We start from the raw sequence: 26,681 nt of genomic DNA, 5'->3' as shown, positions 1-26,681 counted from the left end.
AGACATTTTAAGTACCGATATTTTTTAAGTAAGACCCCAGGGACCTCCGGCAACTTAGATAAAATAAGTCACTGTGACACGTTTGTCCGTTCACTAGAAAGTGATGTGTGTGGCTTGTAAGCATTTGATGGGATTTTCCTGTGTAACTTTCACTTGAACTGGAGACATAGCGATGCGTTTGTCCTGAGTATCTTCACTTTAGAAAACTGTGTGTATGGTTTGTAATCAATGTCTTTGGAGTTCAAAGACGAGACCTTGTTTCTCGTTCGTTTTATGTGACCAAACTTTCTTGTTTTGCCGCTGACTCCCGTTTTCTGCTGAAAAGGGGCGGAGACTAGCAGCTCTCGCGCATTTAAAGAGACACACACACCAAAACAGCGCGTTTCTCCTCACATGCAAAAGTGGGCGTGTAGCGCATGATATATTAAAAGATCTGTGATGTTTTTTGAGCTAAAACTTCACAAACTCACTCTGGGGACACCAGAGACTTATTTAACATCTAGTGAAACCATTTAAACAACCTCTCCTTTAAAGCAAATTTATTGTCCGTTTTACAGCTAAATTAAATATTGTGACTCAAATCATTTACATTCAGTGAGAAAACGATCAAGTCATAAAATGTGATTATCGGCCGATACCGATCAACATATACAGAAGCATAAATTATATCATTGTTTGGAATCCATATCATTTAATTGGCACTATGTGTGGATTAATATTTCACATGGAGGAATTAAAAAAAAGCCTAAATAATATAAAACAAACTACATCAGATTTGAAAAGCAGTTTAAGTTCATCAGAACATCACTAGTGAAGAATCAGGATCACAGAGGGTTTTTTCATCTTCTCATGACTCCTGCATACACCACATCATCCTCCACTGCACATCTCTGAAAGACACAACAATGCATAAAGTTACTCATCATGAATGAAGTCTAAAGAAAACGTGTTTGTTATATGACTTGACACTTGAAGTCTGAAACAAATACAGATTTTACTGACATTTTAAGCGCCTGTCAGTTTGATTCTGTTGTGGGGAAACCATAGACCGACTTAAAAATAGATGACACGTTCCATTCACTTCCGCTTCATTGTGACATATTGCGCCGACGATTTAGAGCCAGAGTGCAAGTGGGAGTGCAAGTGGAGCCGCGGTATCAAGGCCCCTCATGTTTCTCATGAAAAGGATACATCGGATTGATTCAGCTGACCATTGCTAGGGTGACAGGACCTGTGGGCAGAAACCTCTGGTGACACAATCCTGTGAAGGCTAGACTGAGCTGCCTTCAGGCCCTTAAAAGGCTTGGCTTCTGAAGACTGTGCCCTACGAAGGATGCCAGTTTTGAATTGGGATGCAGGCAGTGTAAGTTAAGTTTCCTTTTTGTCGGTCTCTCGACGTTGTGTTGAGGCGACAGATGGGGTTCGCCCTTGAGAACCAATCAACTCTGACTACTATAGAAGAGGCCAATGAAATTTGGCGAATGAAATATGCATGTCAGTCTCCGCCCCTGGATGTCCGGTATGAAAGGAAGCCGGTGTGCAGCATTCAGTTACCTTTTGTTCTTCAGAGCCTTTGCTCATGATTACGAAAACCGAATTCAAAGAATTCTTAAAGACTACATTGCCGGATCTAAGACGTAGAGCAGCGGATCCTCCCAACCCGCAGCGACCTTCCCCTGGGCGTCTCGGGTTTTCCAGAGATGTTAGAGAAATTTCTAAAAAAAGTCCTTTTTAGGACTTCTAAGCGTGGGAATGGTGAAGCAGATCGTCCCCTTGGTCCCCCTGTCACAGTCCATGGGAGCTTGAGAGCTGCCCACACTGTCTCTGTGGCTAAAGAGGACCGTCCATCTTGGCTACTCGATCCAGTTCACCAGAAACTCTCCCAAGTTCCGGGGCATCCTCTCTCCCGCTGTCTGAGGCAGGGACGCCTCCTTACTTGGGATAGAGGTCACCACCCATCTGGCGAGACAGGAATTGAGTTTGTCCACAAGCAAAAATGTTCAGAAGGACGCTTACTTTCATGTCTCGATCCTCCCTCGACACCTTCCGTTCCTACGGTTCGTGTTCGAGGGGCGGAGGAATCAGTACAGATTCCGGGACTAAACTCTGTCAACATGACGGCACGACTGTCCGCAGTATGCGCCAAGTCGGTGTTGAACTGCCTGGAACACTTCTGGCAGGCTACGGTCCCCCTAAAAATAATTTCAGAGGCTCCTGGGAAACATGGCGTCCTCGGCGGGGATAATACCCTGCGGGTTGATGCACGTGAGACCGTTTCAAGACTGGCTACAGAGTCGAGTTCACACGAGTGGCACACCGGCAGCAGGCGCATGGTGATGATGCCCTTCTGCCAACGCACCCTAACCCCTTGGTCTTCCATGACTTTTTTCCGAGCGGGGATCCCTCTCAGCAGGTAACGAGGCACGTCGTGGTGACGATGGACTCCTCCCTGTAGGGGTACTGTGCAGTGTGTAACGGGCACGCAGTAGCGGGGCGTTGGATGAACCTCCGCCTGCGCTGGCATATCAATTGCCAACGAGAAAGACCCATTGAGGTGCTCGATCGGGATCGTGTTGTCCTTCTTTAGAGACTGGAGACTTACATCTCCTCCCCACACTGAATATGTCTGTAGTCGCTATCGCTACTCATCACAACTCAGTTGATGGAAAGTTGCTAGGGCAGCACAACCTGGTCACCAGGTTCCTAAGGGGTGCCAGAGGGCGGAGGAAGACCCAACTCCATCCATGTTGTGACCTGGACCGCACGCAGATCTCCTTGTCTGTGTTGGAGGAAAGCAGAAGGGGGAGGCTGTTTCCAAGCAGAGACTGGCCCACTGGGTCGTGGATGCCGTTACTTTAGAATCCATACTTGTTTTCAATGTGTCTTATGTACAGCTGCTTTGTAACAATGAAAATTGTAAAAAGCGCTATATAAATAAAGTTGAGTTGAGTTGAGTTGAGTTACGACGGCATACTGATCTCAGAATCTCCCATGCACATTGGCAGTGAGGGCTTACTCCACACGGGGTATAGGCACCTCCCACGCACTGGCAAGAAGCGCGAATCTAGAAGACATCTGTAGAGCTGCAGGTTGGGCTATGCCCAAACACCTTCGCAAGGGTTAACAACCCTCACGTAAACCCGGTGTCAGCCCACGTCCTGCGTGGCGACATGTAGGACTGGCATTCCGGGGGGGCGTATGCCTGCGAAAGCACCTTTCCATCCTCCAGTAGGTTGGGTCAGTGTGCTATCTACCTCTCTTCTTACCCAGACATATGGCTAGGAACAGCTATCTCACCAACCTTCCTTCTTACCCAAACACTGGTCAAGAACAGGCATTCCATCCATCACTAAGCAAGCACCACCTTGGGGTTGGCCGGGCAGAACAGCCTTCCCCCTTAGGCCAGGACACCATATGAACTATCACAGATAGCTCTAACCGGACCTAGTGCTACGGGACGTCTGTAACACCCCCTCCGTGGGCTATTCAATATGATGTATCCTCATGAGAATAGTTCCCCCTCCTGGTAACCCATGAGCTTCCAAAGGTGGACCTCTACCTCGCGGTTAACTATTTAGTCCGCACGTTCCATGCGTTCTCCTCCAAGGACGAGACCATACCACGGGTAGGAGGTGGCTTCTGCAGCGCATCCGTAATTAAGGAGGGTATAATCAGAGATTAGAGAATTTGTACCAACGATTATTTGAGCTGTTAGTATGTTGAGGACCTCCAGGTAGTCTATACATTTACGACAATACATATATATATATTTGTGTTCACTTTTCATTTACTTTTAGTTGCCCGGGTGTCTCATGTGACCAACCTATAACCTTGCAGATATGACATTACGAGTATTCTCAATGAAGCTTGTTTGGTTCAGGCAACAAGTTATCTGCAATCCAGGGTGTTTGTGGGTCGCTTGTGGCTAACTAGTACATGAACCTGATTATTTTTGGATGTTTTCTTTTATAAGTAAGAAGTTTTTGTTATTGGTCATTTATGCTTAAGTTGATTGGTTACTTTTTGATTTACCGCATGAGCCGTGGTCCCACGGATGAAAGGATCTTTTTGTCCTAATCCTAACAAAGAGCTAATTGTGTTCTCTGCTGTCTTTTGGATTGGCACTGCTATTGGCGCCTCTAAACTCAAAAAATGGCTGGGTTAAAAACAACCCAATGGCAACCCAGCGCTGGGTAAATATTGGACAGAACACATGCTGGGTTAAAGTAACCCAGCACACTGGGTTGCACATGTTAACCAAGCATGCTGGGTTATTGAAAAAAACCCAAATGTAGTCATTTGAACTATTCATGTGTTTAATTCTGGGTTATTCTTGCTGGGTTATTCTTAATTTATTCTTTACTTCATTGTCAATCAAGACAATTGACATTTATTTAAAAAAAAAAAAAATATTTGACTGAAAAAATAATTGCTAATAAAAATGTCAACTTTTACACCCAGTAACAGCAATATTTTTAGTTTTACATAATTAAAAGAAAACAGTTTAATTATAATAAATAAAAATGTTTTATATCAAACATTAACAAGCATTATAAATAACATTATAAATGACTAATAAACATACTCCACAATATGTAGCAACAAATGTCAATTAATAAAACTAACTAAAGACATATAAATTATGTATAATACATTATGACTGACATTGTGTGTCTTACATGGTTTAAAGTATTTTCCCTGGGTGCAAGTCCTGGGATGGCGTAGTCGAATACTCTAATTGGTTAAAGCTTGGGCTTGTGTCCCAAACTGGTACTGCTCTATCACACCTATTAACTAGTTTCTGGGCTTGTCGTACTGTTCGTCCAATCACGCGTCCACCCAGAACATGTAATAGGGGAACGTTCGGGCATTCTTGTCTGCCTGTGTATCGTGCCTGTTGCCGACAGTTGACCGTGAGGGAGCTGTTGGCCCTTTTACTTACTTTTTTTTTTTTGTTTGTTTATTTAATTCAAATTGGTTAATGTTCCCGCCTCCTTCTTCCTTACTTGGAATCTTGTTACATTGAAATAGAATTACAGCTTTTACATTAGCGATTTTTCAGGCAAAACGTGCTCCGTTTCCGAACTAAACTGCAATCATAAAAGGCACCTGTAGTCATCCTTTTATGATGCAAGTTTCATGAAAGATACATTTTCAGGAGTTTAGTTATTCTTGCTGGGTTATTCTTAATTTATTCTGTACTTCATTGTCAATCAAGACAATTGACATTTATTTTTAAAAATAATTTTTTTATTTGACTGAAAAAATAATTGCTAATAAAAATGTTAACTTTTACACCCAGTAACCGCAATATTTTTAGAATTGCATAATTAAAAGAAAAAAGTTTAATTATAATACAGCTTTTACATTAGCGATTTTTCAAGCAAAACGCGCTCCGTTTCCGAACTAAACTGCAATCATAAAAGTTACCTGTAGTCATCCTTTTATGATGCAAATTTCATGTAAGATGCATTTTCAGGAGTTTAGTTGAATAAATTATTGGCAATAATTCTTCTGTTACAAAACTTGGACTACACACGATCAGTCATGAATGATCTCACCTGTTTATGTGTTGGTCTTTCACGGAAGGTTGGTTCTGCATAAGTGATCTCCTCTTCACCGGTCTGATCTGTTTCAGTAATAGTGAGTTTAGTTTCATCAGTATTTACATTTAATTTATGAACATTTAAATGTTTTATATATCACTTACAATCTTTATTTGTTTTTCTGTGTTTCCTGATGATGAAGAAGATCAGAAGTGCCGTTACAATCGTCAGAAATACAACAACTGCACAACAGATCACAACTTTATGAATGAAGGTGAGACTCGATTCTGTAAGAAATAAAGTCAGTGAATCTGTCAGTCTGATATTAAATCATAAATAACTAATAGTCACGTCTGATATTACCTGAAGACATGTGACAGAGTTGAGTGATGTGTAGATGTTGTGTGAGGTTTGTGATGGGATTGTTGAGCACACATCTGTATGTGTTTGTATCCTGATATTCCACCTCCAGAGGTAGAGAGAGTCTGATGTTGAGATCAGACACACTGATGCTGGACAATAAACTCTTTCCTTTGTACCAGGAGACACTCACATCATGTGACACATTCATCACTGAACACAACACACAACAACATGATGATGAAGATGAAGAAGAACATTGAGAAGAGACTCTGGAGATGACAGGAACAGACAGACCAGCTGGAAAAACACAAAGAATCAGACTTAATAACAGCAAACCAAATACTTCTATTAAAATATGTTTCCAAAGTTTATAACAATCTTCCAGTTCTGATCACACACAGCCACTATGATTATCATGTTTGAAATTGAAAGAAACTACAGTTCTCAACTCACCATAGACAGTCAGATTGAAGTGTTTGACGAGAACAGAAGGTTGTCTGGTGATCTCTGCTTTATAAAGTCCAGTGTGTTGAGTTGTGATGTTTGTGATGATGAGAGATCCAGTCTGAGGATTCAACTGTAAATAATTCTTGAATGTCTCACTGATTGATTTAATTTGGTTGATTTCAGCTATAATCTCATCTGGTTTCTCAACACCAAACATCCACTCGATCAGATCTTGACCCTGTAAGTGAGTGAGATCAGTGTGTAGAGTAACAGAATGTCCCTCCATCACTGACACTGACTTCACTTCATCACCAAACACACCTGAACAACACAAACACTGACATTATGAGGCTGAAATAAAATGTACAATATTAAGGTGGTCCACGTGTGTATGTTTAAGGTGAATATTGCGGCTAATCGAAATAGAAATCAGGCAGGGGCCGCAAGAAGTAAAAGCATTAAAAAAACGTAATGAAAGAATTGACTCACCGTTCAGACGCCACAGACACAAACACAGTAAAACTGTCACACAAATCATATTCTGCTGAAGTGTGTTTGAGAAACTGAGCGTCACTTGTGATGTGACAGGAAATATCACTACATGTGTTTATCTTCACCTTAATACAGTCACATGAGCACACACACACATGAGTACGCACACACGAACACACACACATATGAACACGCACAGACATGAGCGCACACACATGTACATACATGATCTGAAACATGAAGTCAGAGAGAACGAGACTTCAACACACACACAAACCATTTTTAAGTGTTAGGAATAAACATACACAAACAAGACGATTGTTAACAAACACTGAGTGTATAGAGATATTAAATAAATGTGACCGCATTTAGATGAAATTTGTTTTATAATCTTTGCAGAGAGTCTTTTTTTCTCATCAGCCTTCCATTGATCAGCTCTGACCTTGAATCACTCACATTATTCTATTACATTAATATAATATTGTCTAGTTTAAAACACATTTGATTCTTTAACGGTTTGTTTTTTAGATGGCTTTTAAGACTTATCTATTAAAATATGTGCTAACTATACTTTAAACTAGTCATCTCTTATGGGTTTGACCTCTGACCTTTGCGGGCAAATTAGTTTGGAGTGAAGTTCATCAGATATCAGTGGAAACTTTTCCCCAGAAAACACACACACACAAACTGACCACAAGCACATTAATATACGTGTTGTTTGTCCACTGAACAGATGAGACCACACGAGTGATGAAACCACAACAGTTTCACTTTGACTCACTCATCTGTGTCACATCTATTTTGTTTTAGTGAATGTCCGTCTTTTTGACTTCAATGTCCACCATTTTAGTTTTTGCAACAATAAAACAATGTGTTAAAGCATGACTAAAAATCAAGTATTGCAATTATATGTATTTATATCACCTGAATGATGTTCAGTGTTATTGTTTTTCATTAGTCAGTTGAAGTTTATTATTTTTTCATCCTCACTCTGTTGCTGTTGTGGACACTGACTAATGCATATTTACTTCCTGATGATGATGATGGAAAAAAGACCGTCTTTCTACAATAAGACACTTTATCTCAAGATGAGGCGTACTCCAAAAACAAAACGTCTTCATGACTTCATTAGTGCCACAATATTAAATTGATGAAAGAGCAAGATTTTTGGCCTGGAGATTTATTTACATTCTGATTCATTAGAGGTCTGGATCTAATGACAAAAAGCAGAACCATTTGTGTGTAGTTTGATTTGTAAGGTGTAAATTAGTTCAAAATGCTGACATATGTTTTTAAAGCCAAAACCTCTTTGTATGTTTCCTACACACATAGCGATGAGAATCTGTTAGAACCTCACACACTCGTTTTCCAGTGAAATCTGTGATCAAATATGTAATTTGGGTCCCATGTAAGTCTACATGATGTGTTTCTTCCTGTCGTGCCAAGACTAAGTAACATGTATTATTAGACCACACTATTAATATGACGTGTGTGTGAGTGTGTGTGTGTGTTGTTTCCATTGAAAACCACAATCAACTGAACTAATCATGTGAACCTTCACCTCCATCTGTGGTCAGATCTGATGTGTATTTAATCTTCCACAACATCACTCTACCACAGCAGGACATTCTGTCTCTTTAATTTACCAAATATAATAAAATACAATTTCAATATAGGGTTTATTTAAATGTATTTTTAAACTTCATTTAAAAGATTTAGTTTGACTGTACTTACATAAAGACTCATTTATTAACCTGTGTTTTATTGAATTATTAGCTCATTGTTAGTAGAACAAAATCATTTAACCAAAATCTGTCCTCGTGAATAAATTAATGTTGCATCTCAAACAGATCTGTGTAAACTCACCTGCAGTTTCTTCTCTTGAACACTAGAGAGCTTCATTACACTCTGTGTTCTGAGTTCTGTTTTATTTCGTCATTCTCCAGCTGTTCGTTTATTTTTTACATTTCCATTGTTATTTTATTAAAATCACTGTGACTACATATCACATCAAATATATCTATATATTTATTTACCATCTTTAAAAAAAAGTTTATGTATTACTGTATTTATTTATTCATGGTATTATATTTATGGATTAATTTGGCAAATTCTGAAAGTGAGCATCACTACACAGGACAGATTATGTGAAGTCAACACTCAAGTATGAAGGACATATCCATAACACAGCTGCGTATCGCTGGTAAGATTAATGTTACAACAAATTATTTTATTTTTTCCAAACAATTTATCAGATATTAAAAATCATTTATTTGTTAGTTGATGTGGCACTTGGTAAAAAAAAAAAACATGTAAAGAATAATAAGTGAGTAGTGTTTTATTTGAAAAATGAATCGGGAGGACGTCACACGTGATCACGTGACTGTCTCAAACAACTTCCCTGTAGTGACCCGGAACATATTTATTTATTTAAAGGTATGTTTGTTGGTAAATATGTATATTTTTTGTTTATATGCATTAACAAAGACACTTGGGGTATCCCGTGCCACGACAAGCCATTTAATCTAAAGAGAGCGAGATAGATCTGTTTATGTTGCTCTGTGTTCGATTGCTCTTCCTGTTTTGAACGGTCATCTGTGTTCTACTGTTTGATCTTCACGGCTAGCACATTCCCCCAAATACAATTTATAATGTAAAATTATCATTATTAGATAATAATCACTAAACATGCAAATAAATTAGATCATGTATTTGTATTTAGTGAGTATGTGTAATACGTATATATCTCTGTCATATTTATGACATATTTTTCACTCATTTACGAAGCAACATTTTAATTTACCTACGATTTAATTTACTCTGAAACAAGTGTGCGATGTTTCCATGGAAAATGGCCAGATGGGCTCAGAACTTATTTATGCTCTAACAACAACATTACAGAACAACTAAAGGTTGGGACGCGGGGAATGAGACCTTTAAAACAATGGAACTACAGGAAGCGTGAAGGGACAAACTGCGTTTAGATGTAAGTTAATGTATGATGTTGAGATCTCTGGCAAAATTTAGATCCTAAATTAAGATGATACATTGAGGATATACCGTTCAGGGATTCATTGCCGTGTGAGCTGACTTTGATGTCAACTGTCAGGTTCCGGGTCTGAGCAGCTTGCTTGTTTCGTCAGTGTCGTTCTGTGCTTATGTTTATTGAGCACATGGTTTTGTTTTGACAGATCACCATGTGCTCTGAGTCCGCGTGCGTGTGCCCCGCCCCCTTGTTATCTACGTACCATTTCACACCGGTTTCTCTTTCTCTCATCACGGCACACCTGGGTCCACTTTCGAGGTCATTTCTTTTCCTACTTAATCCCCTTTTTTTTTTTTGTTGTCAGATCGTTTATTTTTTTTATCCACAGTTACTACCCAAATCGTCTTGGGGAATCGTCGTCTTGGGGAATCGTCGTCTTGGGGAATCGTCGTCTTGGGGAATCGTCGTCTTGGGGAATCGTCGTCTTGGGGAATCGTCGTCTTGGGGAATCGTCGTCTTGGGGAATCGTCGTCTTGGGGAATCGTCGTCTTGGGGAATCGTCGTCTTGGGGAATCGTCGTCTTGGGGAATCGTCGTCTTGGGGAATCGTCGTCTTGGGGAATCGTCGTCTTGGGGAATCGTCGTCTTGGGGAATCGTCGTCTTGGGGAATCGTCGTCTTGGGGAATCGTCGTCTTGGGGAATCGTCGTCTTGGGGAATCGTCGTCTTGGGGAATCGTCGTAAGTTTTATAATTGTGTTCTTTTAGTAGTATTTTTAGCCGGTCTATGTTCCAGAGCTGTTAGCCATGTGCACGGTGTCTTGCGTCTTCTGTGTCGACCTCGACAAGAGCACCTGCCTTTCGGCCCTTAATGGCTTAAAGTGCCCTTTTGTGTCGAGGCAAAAAAACGTTTCAAAGGCTCTATTAGTTAAATTAATAAAAATGTAACCCTACATAAAAGGACCCAGGTGATGACCTTTCACCTGTCGACCTCGTCTGGGATCACCCCTCACGTTCAGACGCTTTCAGTAGTTTAGCGTGTTTTCCTGTTTACAAACTGTTTCTGCTGTCACTTACATTGGAGCGGTGTGCTTATTATTATCTTATTATTTGTATGATATAAGTAGGCCTAGTAGTATTTTACAAGACCGCCGAGAGGAGAGCATCCAGGGCTTGTGTGTGTGTGTGGCCCTTACGAAAATGTACAATGGTTTTACTAGTTTTCATGAACTGACGTTACATCTACACACAGTATAAACAAAGGTGCACGTTCACTTCTTGAATAGATCTTTGATGTTTGGGGGAGAAAAGTGTCGAGGGGTCTGGTCTTTGTTATTTGACTAAAACTGTAAATACTTTGGAAATATTATTATTACAGTAGAGTACCTTCAAAACCGTTATCAAAATACTGGTTAAACAGGCTAATTCTGATTTTCTCATCTTCTGAATTCTACTTATTATTGTTGTTTTTCTTTTTATCATTTAAAAAATGAATAAATTCAGAATAGTGTTGGAACCGAATTGTATTTCTATTAATATGACTAAAAAAATTCTCCCACAGCAAAGACCGGAATTACAGCAGCCACATCTCCAGCAGCTCCTCAACATCAGCTGCTCTCTGTAAGTGATGTCAGCCCACCGTGTGTTAACACATTGTAATATAGATAAAAAAATAACGAAGGAAGGAGACAGTATGGTCGGCGTGGCTGAGACTCAGATTTATTCTTCAAAACACAAAATAAAAGTAAATAATATCTGAAGTTATGTCCTCGGGCACATAAAGAGTCACTCTCGTTCTTCAGTAAGCCTCCATCTTTCTCGAGTCCTCAGCAGATTTTTCTCTCTCTCTATCGTCTGTTCCTCTTGTCTTTTACAGTATTCTTGCCAATCACTGAAACAAGACACCGGCGTTTAAAATTTGCACTTTACCTATTTCCTGTCTCACCCACTGCAGACTTCGCTAACAGCCCTTGCCACAAGCATAAAGTCTACAATCTTACAATACAATATATCATAATACAGTGGACACATTTATTTTGATTAGTGACCATGTCCTACAAAGTTTCCTATAACAGCTGTTGTTCTGTTCATCAGAGAGTTAACCTTAAAGGGACAGTTCACCATCAACTACATAACCTTTTACCTATATCATCATTTACATTTACTAAGATTGTTTCAAACCTGTATACATTTCTTTGTTCTGGTAATCACAAAGAACGCGTGTCAGTACCCCATTGACTCCAACACTATTTATTTTCCCTACTATGGCAGTTAATGGGGAATGAGATCTGTTTCGTTACCGACATTCTTCCAAATATGTGTTCAACAGAACAAAAACGTGTATACAGGTTTTGTTGAGTAAGTCATGACAGAATTTTAATTATTGTAAATTTCAAGGTAAAAGGTCAATTTTTTTATTCACAAATGTAATGACGCCCAATATCTCCCACTTAAGGGATGAAAGTAAAATATACATACAAGGACTTTCAAGCCAGAGAGCAATCAGAAATTTGGACACTCAAAGATCTAAATTCCCCCATTTTGTTGATTACATAATGTATACCCCCTTGTTATTATTTGTGGGTTTCTTTTTCCTTGCAATATGTGAATGTATTCTTTATAAAAATGTATAAATGACATGTTAATGTTTTAAAAAAATACAGCTACGGCCAGAAATGGTTGTTTCAAAACCCTGGGTGCAAAACCCTCGCCATACAAGTACAATAAATTACTTAAGCTAACGCCTACACACCTACATAGCTAAACTACATTAATAAACTGTGTTCAGCCTGACAAACATGAAGCGTGAAGTGCGCATGCCCAGTGGACGTAGCTGTCTCCTAGTCAAAACCACGTGACGACAGGATCCTCGGACCTCACCGCCCACCTGATATAAAGAGAAGGAATCAAGCTTCACTGAAAATCCTTCTTTTTGACACACGCAGTGTCACAGTTAACATCGCTACGGTTGACCCTCAGAGAACTTTTGGGGATCATGGTCAGGGTATATTCTGGCAAACTGTTTCCCGATCACGTTTTGCAATCGGCAAAGCAGATTGTAGCACACGCCGTTTACCAACACACGATGGGTAATTCGCAAAGCCCAATGTTCCTTCTTGTTTTCCCACCACGATCCCATATAAAGGAGTTTAAAGTAAGAGGTGTTGAATTAAGGGGCGGACCAATAGTTAAACAATTTCAAAGTTAAAGTTCGGGCAAAAAATATTAAACAAGTTTCAGTCAAATATTTATGCTTTGTAGGAAAATCCAGTGTTAAAGTAGAGTGCAAACAATCATATTTGGAACATTTTTCAGCAGCAGATTCAGTGACGTGAACGAATGCTGCTTTTAAATGAACATGAATGATTTCTCATCCGCCCAAACTACAATTAGTTATTGTAACGTTATTTACTTATTTTTTTTGCTACCTGAGCTGCGGGTATCTGTTTGAAAATTTCAAAGTAAAAGTAAAACAATAAATGAAAATTTTTCAAATCTGCCGGCTAAATTGTCACGTTAATAAACCATAAAAATATAAACTAAAGAATATGGGCAATTCCGTTAAAATTTCAACCTTACCATTAATTTTTTTTAGTTTTACCAACGGTTTTTATTATGCCAACAGCAAAGATATCAATATTTGATGATTCAAATACCCATGTGAGGTCTCCCCAAGTTTTAAAAGCATTGGTTTAAGTTTTACATGATTTTTGATAGTTGGGTAAGTGCCATTTTCAGGATTGTCACATCCATATCGCTAGATATTCCTAATAAACGGACACAAGACATTTTAAATTAAGTAACTATTTGATGTTCTTTAAAGAGGCATCCCTTCTCCATTCATTGGGTTTTATTGCTTAAGGATTGTGCATTTTAATTCAAAGAAATCCTTCAAAGTTTGACGTCTCCCAAAAACTGGGTCCATTTTTTTGTCACATCCATATATCGCATGTTTATATCCTTTTTTTTTTAATGAAAATTTTTATTCATAGACTGACACATGCCTGATTTTTAGACTATCAACAAGAGTTTAGTAAAACATAAACAGATGGTTCTATATATTCGTAACAAATAGATTCTCTGAGCATTTTTTTATCACATCCATAACTCAAAGTGTCGGGTCCACAACGCTGGAATTGCCCAAATATAAAACTATCCAGTGGTATAGGATGATGGCATATGGCATTACGTTCCTAAAAACGGAACTCTTTCAGTTTAGACATTTTTTTTCTCAGTGATTTTTTAAATGTCCATTAATATGGATTTGACCAAAATGACTTCCACATGCCGAATAGGGATGATGAATCCAGGAGTACATTTGTGGATTTAAGCTGAAGAGTAAATAATGATGAAGTTTTCAAATATACCTATGAACCCTCATTTAACCTCTTTATATAATAATTGAAACGACTGTAATCACCCTGCCTAATATATACTATGTACTGCTAAAAAAAAAATAGGGAAAACTTATAATCAGCACAGCATAATACCAAGGATGCATAACTGATGGTTAATCAGTTTCAATTGCATATAGCAAATAAAAGTGACAACAGGTACACTAGAGAGGCAACAGCAATGGTTGTCTGTGGAGGACTATAAGGGGATGAAATGCTCAGATCTGTTGTCAGATCTTTTGCCTTGGGGGATCTCCTCTGTGACTTGGATTTGGATCAGAGTATAGGTGAGCCAGTTGACAGTCTATGGTGTTACTTGACAGCTTCGGATATACAAGATCACAGAGGGTCTCAACTGGTTTTAGGTCTGGGTAACATGAGGGCCAGTCAATGGCATCAATGCCTTCATCATCCAGAAACTGTCAACAGACTTTGGTCACAAGTGGTTGGGCATTATCATGCACCAGGAGGACCCTGCACTGCACCAGCATAAGGTCTTTTATTTGCACCAAAAACTGTAAAAATGGTTCAAAATCCCTTATGCTTAAGTCACAGGTTGATTGATATTTCTGAAGGTTAACTGATCTGGTGTTATACTGCGATGATAAGCATTCCCTTAATTTTTTTGAGCAGTGTATATATGAACACTCTAAAACGTGCTGGGTTGTTTTGACCCATGATTAAATATTTGACAGAACACACTGCTGGGTTAAAATAAGCCATTGCTGGAATATTTAAATAAAATTACATACCCCTTATAGAATTTGGTACAGATAAACCTAAAACGTTCACAATTAATCAAATTATGATATTAATCCATGCATCAGCCTAACGATTTAATGGTTATGGAGATGGTGGTCTAGTGGGTTAAACCAAAAGGTTGCTGGTTCGATCCCAGCATCCACCACCAGTGTGTCCTTGAGCAAGACACTTTACTCCATGTTGCGCTCCAGGGGGATTGTCCCTGTAATAAGTGCACTGTAAGTCGCTTTGGATAAAAGCGTCTGCCAAATGTAAATGTAATGTAAATAGTTAAAATAAAAGCAGGATTGTGAACATTTATGGTTGTATACGGTTTCAGATTTTTGTTATAATTACTGTTCTTGTCATTTTACACTTTTATTTTACTGTATTTCAAAAGCCTAGAAGTCTGTGTGTAGAGCATCTGTAATGTTATCCTGCATTGTTCCTGTTGAATAAACACTCAAATAAATACGAATTAACAGAGGATACCAAGAAACAAAAACTCAGACCTTGAAAAAAACGCAGTCTTTGGTATCCTGTAAATGATTTAGTGCATTTTAAAAACCGAATGTTGAAATGAATAGATTAATATAATTAATAGAAATAAAGTTTAAATTTAAACCGCCAATAGGTGTCGCTACTACCGAAGTAAGTCATATGTGAATAGTGGTGAGTCATTATTGATTTCATTGAACCGGTTCAAACAGCGGATTCAGCTAGGAATTATTTTAATTAAAACAACCCGACAATATTATATCTAAAATATATTTCGCAACAATAACTTGTTGTTTAAAATGAATTTTACTTTAGAATTGGACATGCTGGTATTGCTAAAAAAAACATAATCTTGTGCTTTTGCAAAGTGATGTGCGTGGTGGGATAAACGCAATAATTATAAGAGTTACTTTTTTTGAAATAGCCAGAAGTCTAAAACCTGTACGACATTGCTCATCAAAAATAAAATTATAATAATGAAACAACATAATTTTCTTAAATTTCTCTTTTGAATTCCCCTCTGCATTCCAAGCTCTGTGTGTATCTTTGTGTCCATCTTCCTACATGGTATTATAAAGTTTTATACGTTTATAAACTCATGGTAACGGGTGTGTCGAGTTAAAGATATGCTCTCTGCATTCAGACTGACGCGCGGGTTACCTTACTTACATTGATCAATCATGTGCGGTTTACGCTCGAACGTTTACAACTTTTACTTTGAAATTTTCAAACAGAGACCCGCCTCTTCCGTCTCCTGCTTCTCGTTTCAAATTCGAATCGATAGTGTAGCGCTGGGAAATCAGACACGGCCGATTTGCTTTGCGAATATCCATCTTGTGTTAGTGAACGGCGTGTGCTACAGACTGCTTTGCCGATTGCAAAACGTGATCGGGAAACAGTTTGCCAGAATATACCCTGACCGATCATGACGGCTCATTTAGTGATCTTCACTCTTCCGGTACTGTTTTTCGGTGAGTAACGTTATTTGAATGAACATGTTAAATGAATGGCTATGTTAACATTCACCCGTTTTTGTCAATCCGAATGAATTAAATCTGTTTACATGTCATCTAAATGTTGCAACAACTAGTGGTGGGCAGAGCGAGGCTTCGGGAACAATCTGCTTGTTTGAGTCAAACTTTAGCGCAAGTTGCATGTGTGACGGCCTCCGCTACACATGCCGGTTATAAATATGACCGCGGTGTCCAAAGTAGCCCCTATACACTAATATAGTGCACTATTTGAGGGGACATTCATTTTAAATGTTATCCGAATTCATAGTGGACATTATTGAGTGCTTTCATTCAATCGCGCGATGCATCATAACTCACTGCAAGCTGCTAGCCAGCCTGCTAGCCGTGTATTAGTGATGGGTCGTTCGTGATCGATTCGTTCATTTTGAACGAATCTTAAATGTGACTCGGGAAGAACGGGTCGTCTTGGGAAGTGATTCGTTCATTCGCGCATGCGCATTGTGCAACACGCTCCGGACGTTTAACAAATGCTATCAGAGCCGGAAAGAGAATTGATTAGTTCACCTCTCGAGTCTTCGGGTTCGAGTCGTTCGTTCATCACGTGACATCCCTGCACGCCAATCAAATGCAGTTAGAGCCGGAAAGAGAATTGATTAGTTCACCTCTCGAGTCTTCGGGTTTGAGTCGTTCGTTCATCACGTGACATCCCTGCACGCCAATCAAATGCAGTTAGAGCCGGAAAGAGAATTGATTAGTTCACCTCTCGAGTCTTCGGGTTCGAGTCGTTCGGTCTTTTGTAATGTGATGTGACAGCTTTGGAAAGAGAAATTAGCTAATTTACAACCTTCCTAACAAACGGGTGAATAGCCCAGCTCTATTGTTGTTTATTGATAGAAAAAGACCAAATTAATAAAGATAAGAGGTGAGGTGAGCTAATGATAGACTAAATACCCATGTAAACAAGTAATTAATATTTTCTGTTTATTGTAGCATTATAATTTTGTATTTGTTGTAATGTGATCAACGTTTGAATAAATAGTAGATTTGTTAGGAAAGTGACATGTAACATTTTAATTATACTGTGCTTAAATGAACGAAAGGAACGATATGACTCGAAAAAAGATTCGTTCCTTTTGATGAACGAGACTCAAAGGTCCGAGTCAATAAAATGATCCGAACTTCCCATCACTACCGTGTATCAGAGAAGGGGGAGTCTGCAGACCTGGAGTATGCAGTTTTACGCCCCAGGCAGTTTTAGGACCCTGTTGTTCCTTATTTCTCCAGTAGAGGTCACTGTTCATTATGAACCACCAGAACAGAACTAACAGATAACTTTGTCGTCTATCGCGAGTTAGAGTTATGGTTAATAATCGTTTTTCTTACTAAGAAATGGCCCAACATGCATAGTTTTTTAACGATTAATTGACATTGTTATGAATAAATTTAAACATCTTTACACATATATATATATATTTATAATATAGTGTGTGTCTAATTTAAACTCGAAGACAATACAATTAATACTTATTGGCGACCAGATCAATGTTGTGTCTGGATCAACCTTAGCTAACCATGTGTATGCCAACTCGATATCTCTTACTCTTACTCATTTTCATATTTCTTTTCAAAAAGTTTTAGAAAAATAAATCTCTATGAACTTGTATGAATTATACTGCTGGGGCGTAAAACTGCATACTCCCCCTACGGGAGAAATAAGGAACATCACGGACGTAAAATTGCTTGGGTAATTAGGCCTATTATGTTGTGATATTATTGATCTCATTTGTAATAATACTTGGAAATAATAAAAAATATTAAATGATCATGCAGTTGTACTTTCTTGTTATTTCAAAAAGTTTTAGAAAAATAAATCCCTATGAACTTGTATGAATTATACTGCAGGGGCGTAAAACTGCATACTTCCCCTACTGGAGAAATGAGGAACAGCAGGGGCGCAAAGCTGCATGCTCCAGGTCTGCAGACTCCCCATATAGATGTATCAAGCCGATCGAGTCTCAACGGTGACCCCTAGTGGTCATTTGTGCGTGTTGCTCCAAGAAACTTCTATAACAACGATTTAGACCAGGGGGTCTTCAACTACTTTGAGGGCCGGATTTCAAAAGTTTAAATAGGATGCGGGCCAGTTTTTACCATATCATCATTTTTTTCTGTCATTTAGTATTTCTGTTTTTCATTGCATTTTGTTACTTTTATACTGTTGTTGTTGTTGCTGTATACTTATGATATACTATCATATATTAAAACACGCGCACAAATAATGGCTACTCCCATGGCATTTGTTTTTTCAAGAAGATTTATGGATTATGCATTTCTTAAAGTACACTGTTCTTAAAGTCTCTCCACTTATTTGAAATGTTAGGGCGGGCCAGATAAAGATGATTGACGGATATTTTTGTGTCTGTCTGACAACTGCGTGAGGCTGGTTTTGTAAACTTTAGGCTCTTTATTGTATATGACTATGGGCTATTTTGGCATTGAAAATGAAGATTCATTTAAGAAATCAAGCAAAAATGTCTTGCATTCTCACATAAAAAGATTTGTATAAAAAATGTTATTTCCTCTACTGTTGAAGTACTCTTAGCAGACTTTTCTTTTATCTCTTCCCACGTATAGATACCAGCTGTGCGTTCCCGCTCTCTCTCTCTTTTATCTAAGAGTGAGTTAACACGTTTGCAGCAGGTAAATAGTGTTAATGTTAGAAAAGATGTCCAGTCCACATCTCTGGAACACTTCTTGCATCTATAGTTTGCGTTTTTTGTCTAAATGTGCGCTGATAAATTATTATATTTGACTTGAAGCCCTTAAAAATGTATCCTATAAATGTAGGCTATTCACTAACATTAAAGAATGAGTGGTCTGATTTGCTGAATGTTGAGCAATACGTATTTATTAATCTCTTTTAAATGTTTAGATATGTTTTGATGCAGGTTGGACCAGCTTAAACTATCGCAAACCAGCATCAAAACACACCAAACCAGCATACGCTGTTACGTACCTCATTGTCTAGTCTTCAATTTAAGTCTTCCTCTTTCGCGCGCTTGTCTTTTTCAGCCCCTTTTTTCTGCTAATGTGATGTTGTTTGCAAAGTTTTCCTCAGAACAGACAATGTGGTACAAGTTTGCAGTCCCAGCATGAGCTGTGCAGGGCTCACTCCCGCAGCTGCAATTGGAGAAGCTCTGTAACTCAAAAGAGCCAAATGAGGATCTGGCTGACGCAGAATGTGTGCTCGCTGTGCCCACAGATCTCTCAGCGGCACCATTCGATTGTGGGTACTGGATAGTGAGGACTGCTGGTCACATGATAAACACCCCAAGTTTTACAAAAACTCCAGACTACTGAACTCTGTAGCATTATCTCAATGCAATTCTCTTGAAATTCCCCACCTCACAAACATTCCTTTTAGTGCGGAGATTACGCTGCGACTACTAGTGATACGAGCAATTTCAATGTCTATAGAATACAAATCATGTGACGTGATATGGCCAACCTCCTTTTATGAACTACTTCACTTTCTGTATCACAGGATCTGTTAAGGTGAACTCGCCTATAATTCGTTTAGCTTTGTTTCAGACACTGGTCTTGTTATGTATCTGCATCCGCTGTAGTTCCTTGTCAACTTTCTTCATCAATGGAAAAGGTACCCTGTGGGGAATTGTCACAATGTATGGCTGTGCGTCCTGTGTCAGCTCAATCTTTTCTGGCACACAACTCAGACAGCCAATTTCCCCAAACACATCCTCTTGAAAGTAATCCTCTCTGGCGAACAGTCCCATAGCACATGCTGCACTTCTACAAAGTAGATTGTTAGCATAACATTCATCCATGACGTAAATCTAGAATTGATGACAGGCGTTTTTCTCGCAGTCCCTGCATATAATCTCATAACCACCTGGACTGTTTTGCTTTATACAGCTTTATACATGTGGGAGACTCTCATATGTGTCATTGGACATAATCGTAATATCCGCTCCTGTGTCTATTTGTAAAGTCACTCCTTTTCAACATACAAGACTCACTAACCAGTCTGATTCTGATTCTCTTTTTTTGATACTGTTCAAAAAGTATGTCTCACTTTCTCCTTCTTGAACATGCACTGCTCTAACAGCTTTGCTTAAACCCGCTTTAGGAGAATGTCGTAGTTTCTTGCATTTGTGACACTGTTTATTGGAAGCGGGACATTCACATGGGTATTACGCTTTATGCAACGTGAACACATCTTTTCTTTACTGTGTCTTTGTTTCTTCCTCACCGGTACTGTAGTTTTTTGTTGTTCGTGACCTCTGGTACAATGGCGGCATTTATGCGGACGTCGTTTCTGCAGAATTTTGAGTTTTAACAAGTTCCGCTTGTCTTGTTATCTGCACTACCTTTCCCAGGGTCAGATCACTTTCCATCTGTAGGCTTTGTGATACTCTACGATCATTTATTGCGTTCACCAATCTGTCTCGGATCTTTTCATCCTTTTGTGTTCCAAACTCCCAATTTTCTGCCATTTCATACAATCCTCTCACGAAAGCTTCAACCGTTTCACCCAACTGTTGTGAATTCTGATGAAAACATGCACGCTCATGCATGACATTCCTTCATGGCACAAAATGTCCATTATACTTTTCCACTGCCTCTTTGTATTTTCCCGAGTCATCCGGATGCACGAAACAAAATGATGCGAATATAGTCTCTGCCTCTTTCCCCATAGCATACATCAGTGAATTCACTTGGACCCCTTCGTCCTCTTTTTTCCAGCTTTGTAGCAATCCTTAATCGCTTGAAACGCTGTGTACAGGTGGTATGTGGCGGGTTGACTAAAATCAAACTTTTCCGGAGCTTGAAACATCGACATCTTATGATCCTTGAGTTGGCGAGTATGACAAACGTCTGACACCACGTCATATAACTTCACAGTTATATACAAATAATAACTTTATTAGAACACAGTGTGCGTCTGGCTCATTTGGCACATACACTTGGCTGCCGGAACATACTCTCACGTAACATCCGTATATCACTTATAACCATGTTACGCTAAGCAGTATGGGTAATGTAGTGAACTCCACATCATCACATCCACCGAGGCGCATTTAGGACCGATTCACATTTCGCTTTTAAAACCATGCAGAAAATGCGAGCTGCACTGCGTACTCCTTTTATCCAAACGCCTGGACTTAACATCTCGAATGCGGCAGAAAATAATTTCAAGTACAAGCACGTTTACATTTTGCAAAGAAGAACGTTTTAATTAAGAAATAATTTAAAGATAGTAGTTCTTGTTTGAAAGTGAAAAGGTGAAAATGGCTGGGAAAGGCTAATTTAGTAAGTAATTTTGATTTCTGTTTATGATTTTAATTGTTACATTGCATTTCCTGTTTGCATGTTGTCAGTATTTTTTATTTATTTACAAACATTAATGATCAGACTTCTATTAAGAGGGCATTCCCCTAAAGCTACAAAGCCTATACATGCATTTATCAAAATATTAAATAAATGGCCTGATAAAACCTCTATAAAGTATATCCAACTGGGCTATATTGATTAAATATGTATTTATTTAAAAAATACATATTTTCTGGACCTCCGTTTGGAAGAATATATAAAGACCGGACATCTTGGATCTTTAATAGAATACCCCTGCTCTCTACAGTTTAAAAAGACAAATTAAAACGGTAAATCTTGTATAAATGGTGTAAAAAAATCGGAGGTTTGTTTTAATGTTGCATATTTTGTTGACTTGCTTAAGTTGACTCTATTTGTCTTAATACAGCAGCAGACTGAGGAGGATATTCATCAGCATCAGCAGTGAGCACACAACAGTTTCAGCTACAATTAACTCTGCATTGCTTTTCATACATTTATATTAACAATGAGCTTTAATAAAAAAGTGTGTTTCAAATGGCATGTAATGGTGTTTTGCTTTGGTACCCAAATTGGTACAGAGAACCATGGAATTTTACTGGTATCTGTACCGAATACTGAAAGTTTGGTACCGTTACAACACTAGTTTTGTGTGTTTTTTTATATATATGTATATATATATATATGTGTATGTACACATAGAACCGTGATTTTTCTAATTTATTACAATTTGTATTACCATAGCTGAACTACATGATGGTTAATTTGTTGTTCATGTGCTATTTAATGCAAATACTATAGTTTACTATAGTAACTATATTTACTGTAGTTAAAATATATTCTAATATATTTTCATAAGGGCTTTCATTGATATATCAGCATACTTTTCTGAAAACACGCACACAGGAATTGATTATAGGAACTCAAATTTTAATCTCAACTGTCCGATTCCTTTTGTTTCCAATTTGATTCCTAGCATTTCCATTCTGATTCGAAATTGGAATTGATTTTTGATTCCCAACCCTACTCCGGCATGACATGCAGTGTAGAGGTCTCACAATACAGTGCTAACAACACCCTTCAGCTGTGAATGTGTTTGTGTTGTTCAGGTGTGTTTGGTGCTGATGATTTGAGATTGTTAGTGATGGAGGGAGATCCTGTGACTCTAGACATCAATCCTGATGATATCCAGAACGCTACTGATCTTCTGTGGTTATACAACGGTGAAGCAAAACTCATTGGAAAGATTGACAGAGAACGAGATACAAGCTCAATTCCTGGAAACGATGATGAGCGGTTCAGAGGCAGACTGAAGCTGGATCCCCAGAACGGATCTCTCACCATCAGTGACGTCAGAATCACAGACTCTGGACTTTATAAACTTGAGATGAGCAGCAAATTTGGGACTCCATACATGACCTTCAATGTTACTGTCAGAGGTGAGTAAATCAACAGATTTCCCCCCATAGTAGGAAAAATGTCTTCATGTAAACTTTTTCAACTTTATAAACATTTTGTTATTTGAATAAAACCATTAATACTTTGAAGTATTATTATTATATGTATTATTACAGTTGAGTGCCTTAAGTTGTCAAAACACTGATAAAACAGGCTTATTCTGATTTTCTCATCCTCTGAATTATATTTATTAATGCATTTTTTATTATAATTATCATTTAAAAAAAATAGTATAGTATATCTTTTAATGACTAAACTATTTTTTCTACAACAGCAAAGAACGAAACTACAGCAGCAACATCTCCAGCAGCCCCCTCAACATCAGCTGCTCCTAGTAAGTGATGTCAGCCCACCGTAACACATATAGTCTGCAATCTTACAACACAATATGTCATGATAAAGTGGACACGTTAATTTCCAATAGTGACCATATCCTACACAATTTACTATAACAGGTGCTATTCTGTATAACCGATGAAACCTTAAAGGGACAGTACACACAAAAAGGAAAATTATGTCATCATTTACTCGCCCTCAGATTGTTTCAAACCTGTATACATTTCTTTGCTCTGCTCAACACGAGGGAAGATATTTGGAGGAATGTCAGTAACCAAACACATCTCACCCCCATTGACTCCCATATTTGTATTTTCCCTACTCTGGCAGTAAATGGGGTCCAAGAACGGTTTGGTTACTGACATGCTTCCAGATATCTTCTGTTGTGTTCAACCTGAAAAAACCTTTATACAGGTTTGAAATAATCTGAGGGTGAGTAAATGATGACAGAAGTTTCATTTTTTTGGGGGGGTGAACTGTCCCTTTAAGGCTTAGACAACTTAATTCACTTCAGTTTCTAATCCAGACTTAATAGGTGCAAATAAAGTAGAATTAAAATGTTTTTTTTCAAGACTGCATCATGCCATTTGCTGCTGTATTGCATCTGTTTTGATACACATATCAGCAAGAAATTCATCGCGATATACAGTATTGATGTTTTTAGGTACAGCCCTATTTAAAGCCTTGTTCCATGTCCCCTGTAAAGGTCTCTGCACGGCCCTGAACAAAAGCACGCTTATGCTAAACCTGCGAGAAGACATTTTTGTTATTACATTTAAAACTCCTTCACAATCCCCCTCACTGATCGTTTCGGTCGTTTCTTCATCAGTGTTCCAGATCATATCAAGCTTGACCCTCGGAGAAATGTTGTAAATGTCATGTTTCCACCAAGGTTTACTGTCTTTCCCTGTTCTTCTTAACCTTATTTTATTAGGTTTATTTTCCCATGTACCTAATGTTGCGTACTCACCCGTGCCGGTGGGATCGTAACAAGGCAAATGGATTCACAATCCTGAAGATATCTCACAGATGTAGATCCACTCTGAGACCAAACATTTGTTGAGCACAGTTTCCACATCTGTCGCCAGTCTTATTCCTTTGTGTCTGCCACCTTCTTTTCTCTGGCTTCTGCTGTGTTACTCCTTTTATCATTCTGCATATTTGGCCACAGAGATGGATTGAGTTTTCGTTGGGTGTGAGAGAGCTTTTCTTTTCACCTCTTTAAACTAAAATGTTCCTTTTACTATCGAAGGAGAATTACGGCTTCATCTAACGGTTTATCACCGCTCTGTTGATGTAATCTGGTTCAGTTTCATCAGACGTCTCTCCATCTGTTTCCACGTCTTCCTCTTGTGGTGATGCTGTAGATCCTCTGAACGCTTCAGTGTAGTGACTTCCACTTAACCTAAAACACATGTCTCTTCTGTTTCTGTGTCTCCCTACTTTAAATTCAACTTTCTAAGCATCTCTTTCCATGACCCTTGAATCGCAGGTTCTCTGTCTGGTTTACCACAGCAGCTCTCAATTTTATTCGTAAATAAGTTCTTTCAGGAAGCAGTGGCAAAGCAAAGGATCAACATATTCTTATCTTCTTTGTTTAAGCAAGCAAATAGCGAAACAAATCAAACACTTTGTTGCAGAGTGAAATATACATGTTCAGTTTGATGAGAAAAGTTCAGTATTACACATGACATCATGTTTTGATTCAGATGTGAATGACAGGAGCAGTCACACTAGTAACACACGTCTCTCTTTAGCTGTTCCAGAATCCTGTCAGAGGTCACACTGGAAGATAACTGGTCCATTGTTAAAGGTGCTGGTGCTGGTGCTGGGGCTGGTGCTGGTGCTGGTGGTTTGTTGGATTATATAAAAGATCTTCAGGAACTGTAAGTAACGCATTCAATGACTTGAATACGTGTGATTATTAAGAGCAGAATAATATCTGTGTTTAGATTCAGCACTGCTAACAGATGTGTGTCTTTGTGTGTTTGTCAGGTGATGGCATGTTATAACATGACCTGAGTCCCTTATAATAGTCAATTTGATCACGGTGAATTCGCCGTGTGACATGAAACACGCCTTGTTCTGTAAAGTGGATTTACTCACCAAAGGTGTTCACGCTGTCATCCCCGTGAAGGGCTGTGACAATGGACAAATCAACCGCGGTGGTTGAGAAATATATATGTTTTATATAATTAATATTTATGTTATTATATTTGCGTGTAGCAACCATATGACGAGCAGAAGAGAAATATTTAAAAATAAATATATACATATAAATATAACTTATTTAAATACTCGAAATTGTTAAATAGTTAGATACTTGAAATATGATATCTGAAATCGAGGATGAAACATCCGTCAATGTTTAAGGTGCAAATCCATCAGTGAAATGGCACAAAGCATATAAAACATTTAAATAAACATCAGTAAATAATGAAAACATGAAACATGCCTTGAGCTGTAAAGTGGATTTACACACCAAAGCTGTGCACGGTGTCTTCGCCGAAACAAACCTTGAGCGCATGGAAGTGCATGGACATTTTGCCTGCATTGAAGTTCTGCATGTGCAGTGATGGATCTAGATGTTTCTAGATATAAAAGTGTGTGTTTGAGTTCTTCAGGTGTTTTGTTACTGATGTTGTCAGATTTTCAGTGATGGAGGGAGATTCTAATGCAATTAATCCTAATGAAATACAGAAAGAGTAAAGACATGCTTTTGTTTCTTCTTTTATTTTATGTATGTCATTTATAACATTATTCCATTTATTTTCATTTCCATTATATAATTACTATCCTATACTAAGTTAAGCATTTATAACATTTTATTCATCATATATTCATTCATCGTATATATTCATTTATTTTATCATTTTATTATTCACTTTTATTCTTATTATTTTTAATATTGTTCAACCTTGTTGGGAGTTGTATTTTGTCTTATGCTGATATGAGTATCCATTGGTCTTCATCTCAAGGTTCATAATAACATCACGAGACAATGTTTTGATACTGTAATCTTGAATGGTTAACAACACATTGAATCTGTTTCTAGTCAGACCAAGTTTGACAGAGTTTG

General features: G+C 38.3%; 2 protein-coding genes across 6 annotated transcripts; one reads left to right on the top strand and one right to left on the bottom strand.

Moving 5' to 3' along the window:
- Window positions 1-671: 671 nt before the first annotated feature.
- Window positions 672-25,327, bottom strand: LOC130429460 (natural killer cell receptor 2B4-like). 2 transcript variants are annotated; one of them, XM_056758032.1, is made up of 5 exons: window positions 24,573-25,327; window positions 5,910-6,677; window positions 5,711-5,833; window positions 5,562-5,629; window positions 672-890 (listed from the first exon to the last, which is right to left on the bottom strand). In XM_056758032.1, the coding sequence occupies exons 2-5, from the start codon at window positions 6,115-6,117 to the stop codon at window positions 840-842; spliced, it is 450 nt and encodes a 149-aa protein (XP_056614010.1). In that variant the 5' UTR covers window positions 6,118-6,677; window positions 24,573-25,327; the 3' UTR covers window positions 672-839. The 2 variants fall into 2 exon arrangements, with proteins under 2 accessions (XP_056614010.1, XP_056614011.1); XM_056758033.1 differs by lacking the exon at window positions 24,573-25,327 and adding an exon at window positions 6,846-7,759.
- LOC130429458 (CD48 antigen-like) lies at window positions 16,234-26,681 on the top strand. Of its 4 annotated transcripts, none has more exons than XM_056758029.1 (5): window positions 16,234-16,435; window positions 22,918-23,247; window positions 23,541-23,600; window positions 25,360-25,488; window positions 25,598-26,681. In XM_056758029.1, the coding sequence occupies exons 1-4, from the start codon at window positions 16,390-16,392 to the stop codon at window positions 25,470-25,472; spliced, it is 549 nt and encodes a 182-aa protein (XP_056614007.1). In that variant the 5' UTR covers window positions 16,234-16,389; the 3' UTR covers window positions 25,473-25,488; window positions 25,598-26,681. The 4 variants fall into 4 exon arrangements, with proteins under 4 accessions (XP_056614007.1, XP_056614009.1, XP_056614008.1 ...); XM_056758031.1 differs by adding an exon at window positions 22,221-22,252 and having other exon boundaries at window positions 25,360-26,681; XM_056758030.1 differs by adding an exon at window positions 22,218-22,252 and having other exon boundaries at window positions 25,360-26,681.

This window comes from Triplophysa dalaica, chromosome 10 (assembly GCF_015846415.1).
Source record: "Triplophysa dalaica isolate WHDGS20190420 chromosome 10, ASM1584641v1, whole genome shotgun sequence".
Taxonomy (NCBI): Eukaryota; Metazoa; Chordata; class Actinopteri; order Cypriniformes; family Nemacheilidae; genus Triplophysa; species Triplophysa dalaica.
This window is presented reverse-complemented; position numbering and strand designations above follow the sequence as displayed.

Bases quoted from the DNA above. Each gene is read 5' to 3' on its own strand.
- LOC130429460 (XM_056758032.1), bottom strand. From the start codon at position 6,117: ATGAATGTGTCACATGATGTGAGTGTCTCCTGGTACAAAGGAAAGAGT. The intron at 5,834-5,909 runs GTAATATCAGAC...TATTTCTTACAG, and splicing joins ACTCTGTCACATGTCTTCAG to AATCGAGTCTCACCTTCATT. The intron at 891-5,561 runs GTGAGATCATTC...TGTGTCTTTCAG, and splicing joins AAAGACCAACACATAAACAG to AGATGTGCAGTGGAGGATGA.
- LOC130429458 (XM_056758029.1), top strand. From the start codon at position 16,390: ATGACGGCTCATTTAGTGATCTTCACTCTTCCGGTACTGTTTTTCG. The intron at 16,436-22,917 runs GTGAGTAACGTT...TGTGTTGTTCAG, and splicing joins TCTTCCGGTACTGTTTTTCG to GTGTGTTTGGTGCTGATGAT. The intron at 23,248-23,540 runs GTGAGTAAATCA...TTTCTACAACAG, and splicing joins CTTCAATGTTACTGTCAGAG to CAAAGAACGAAACTACAGCA.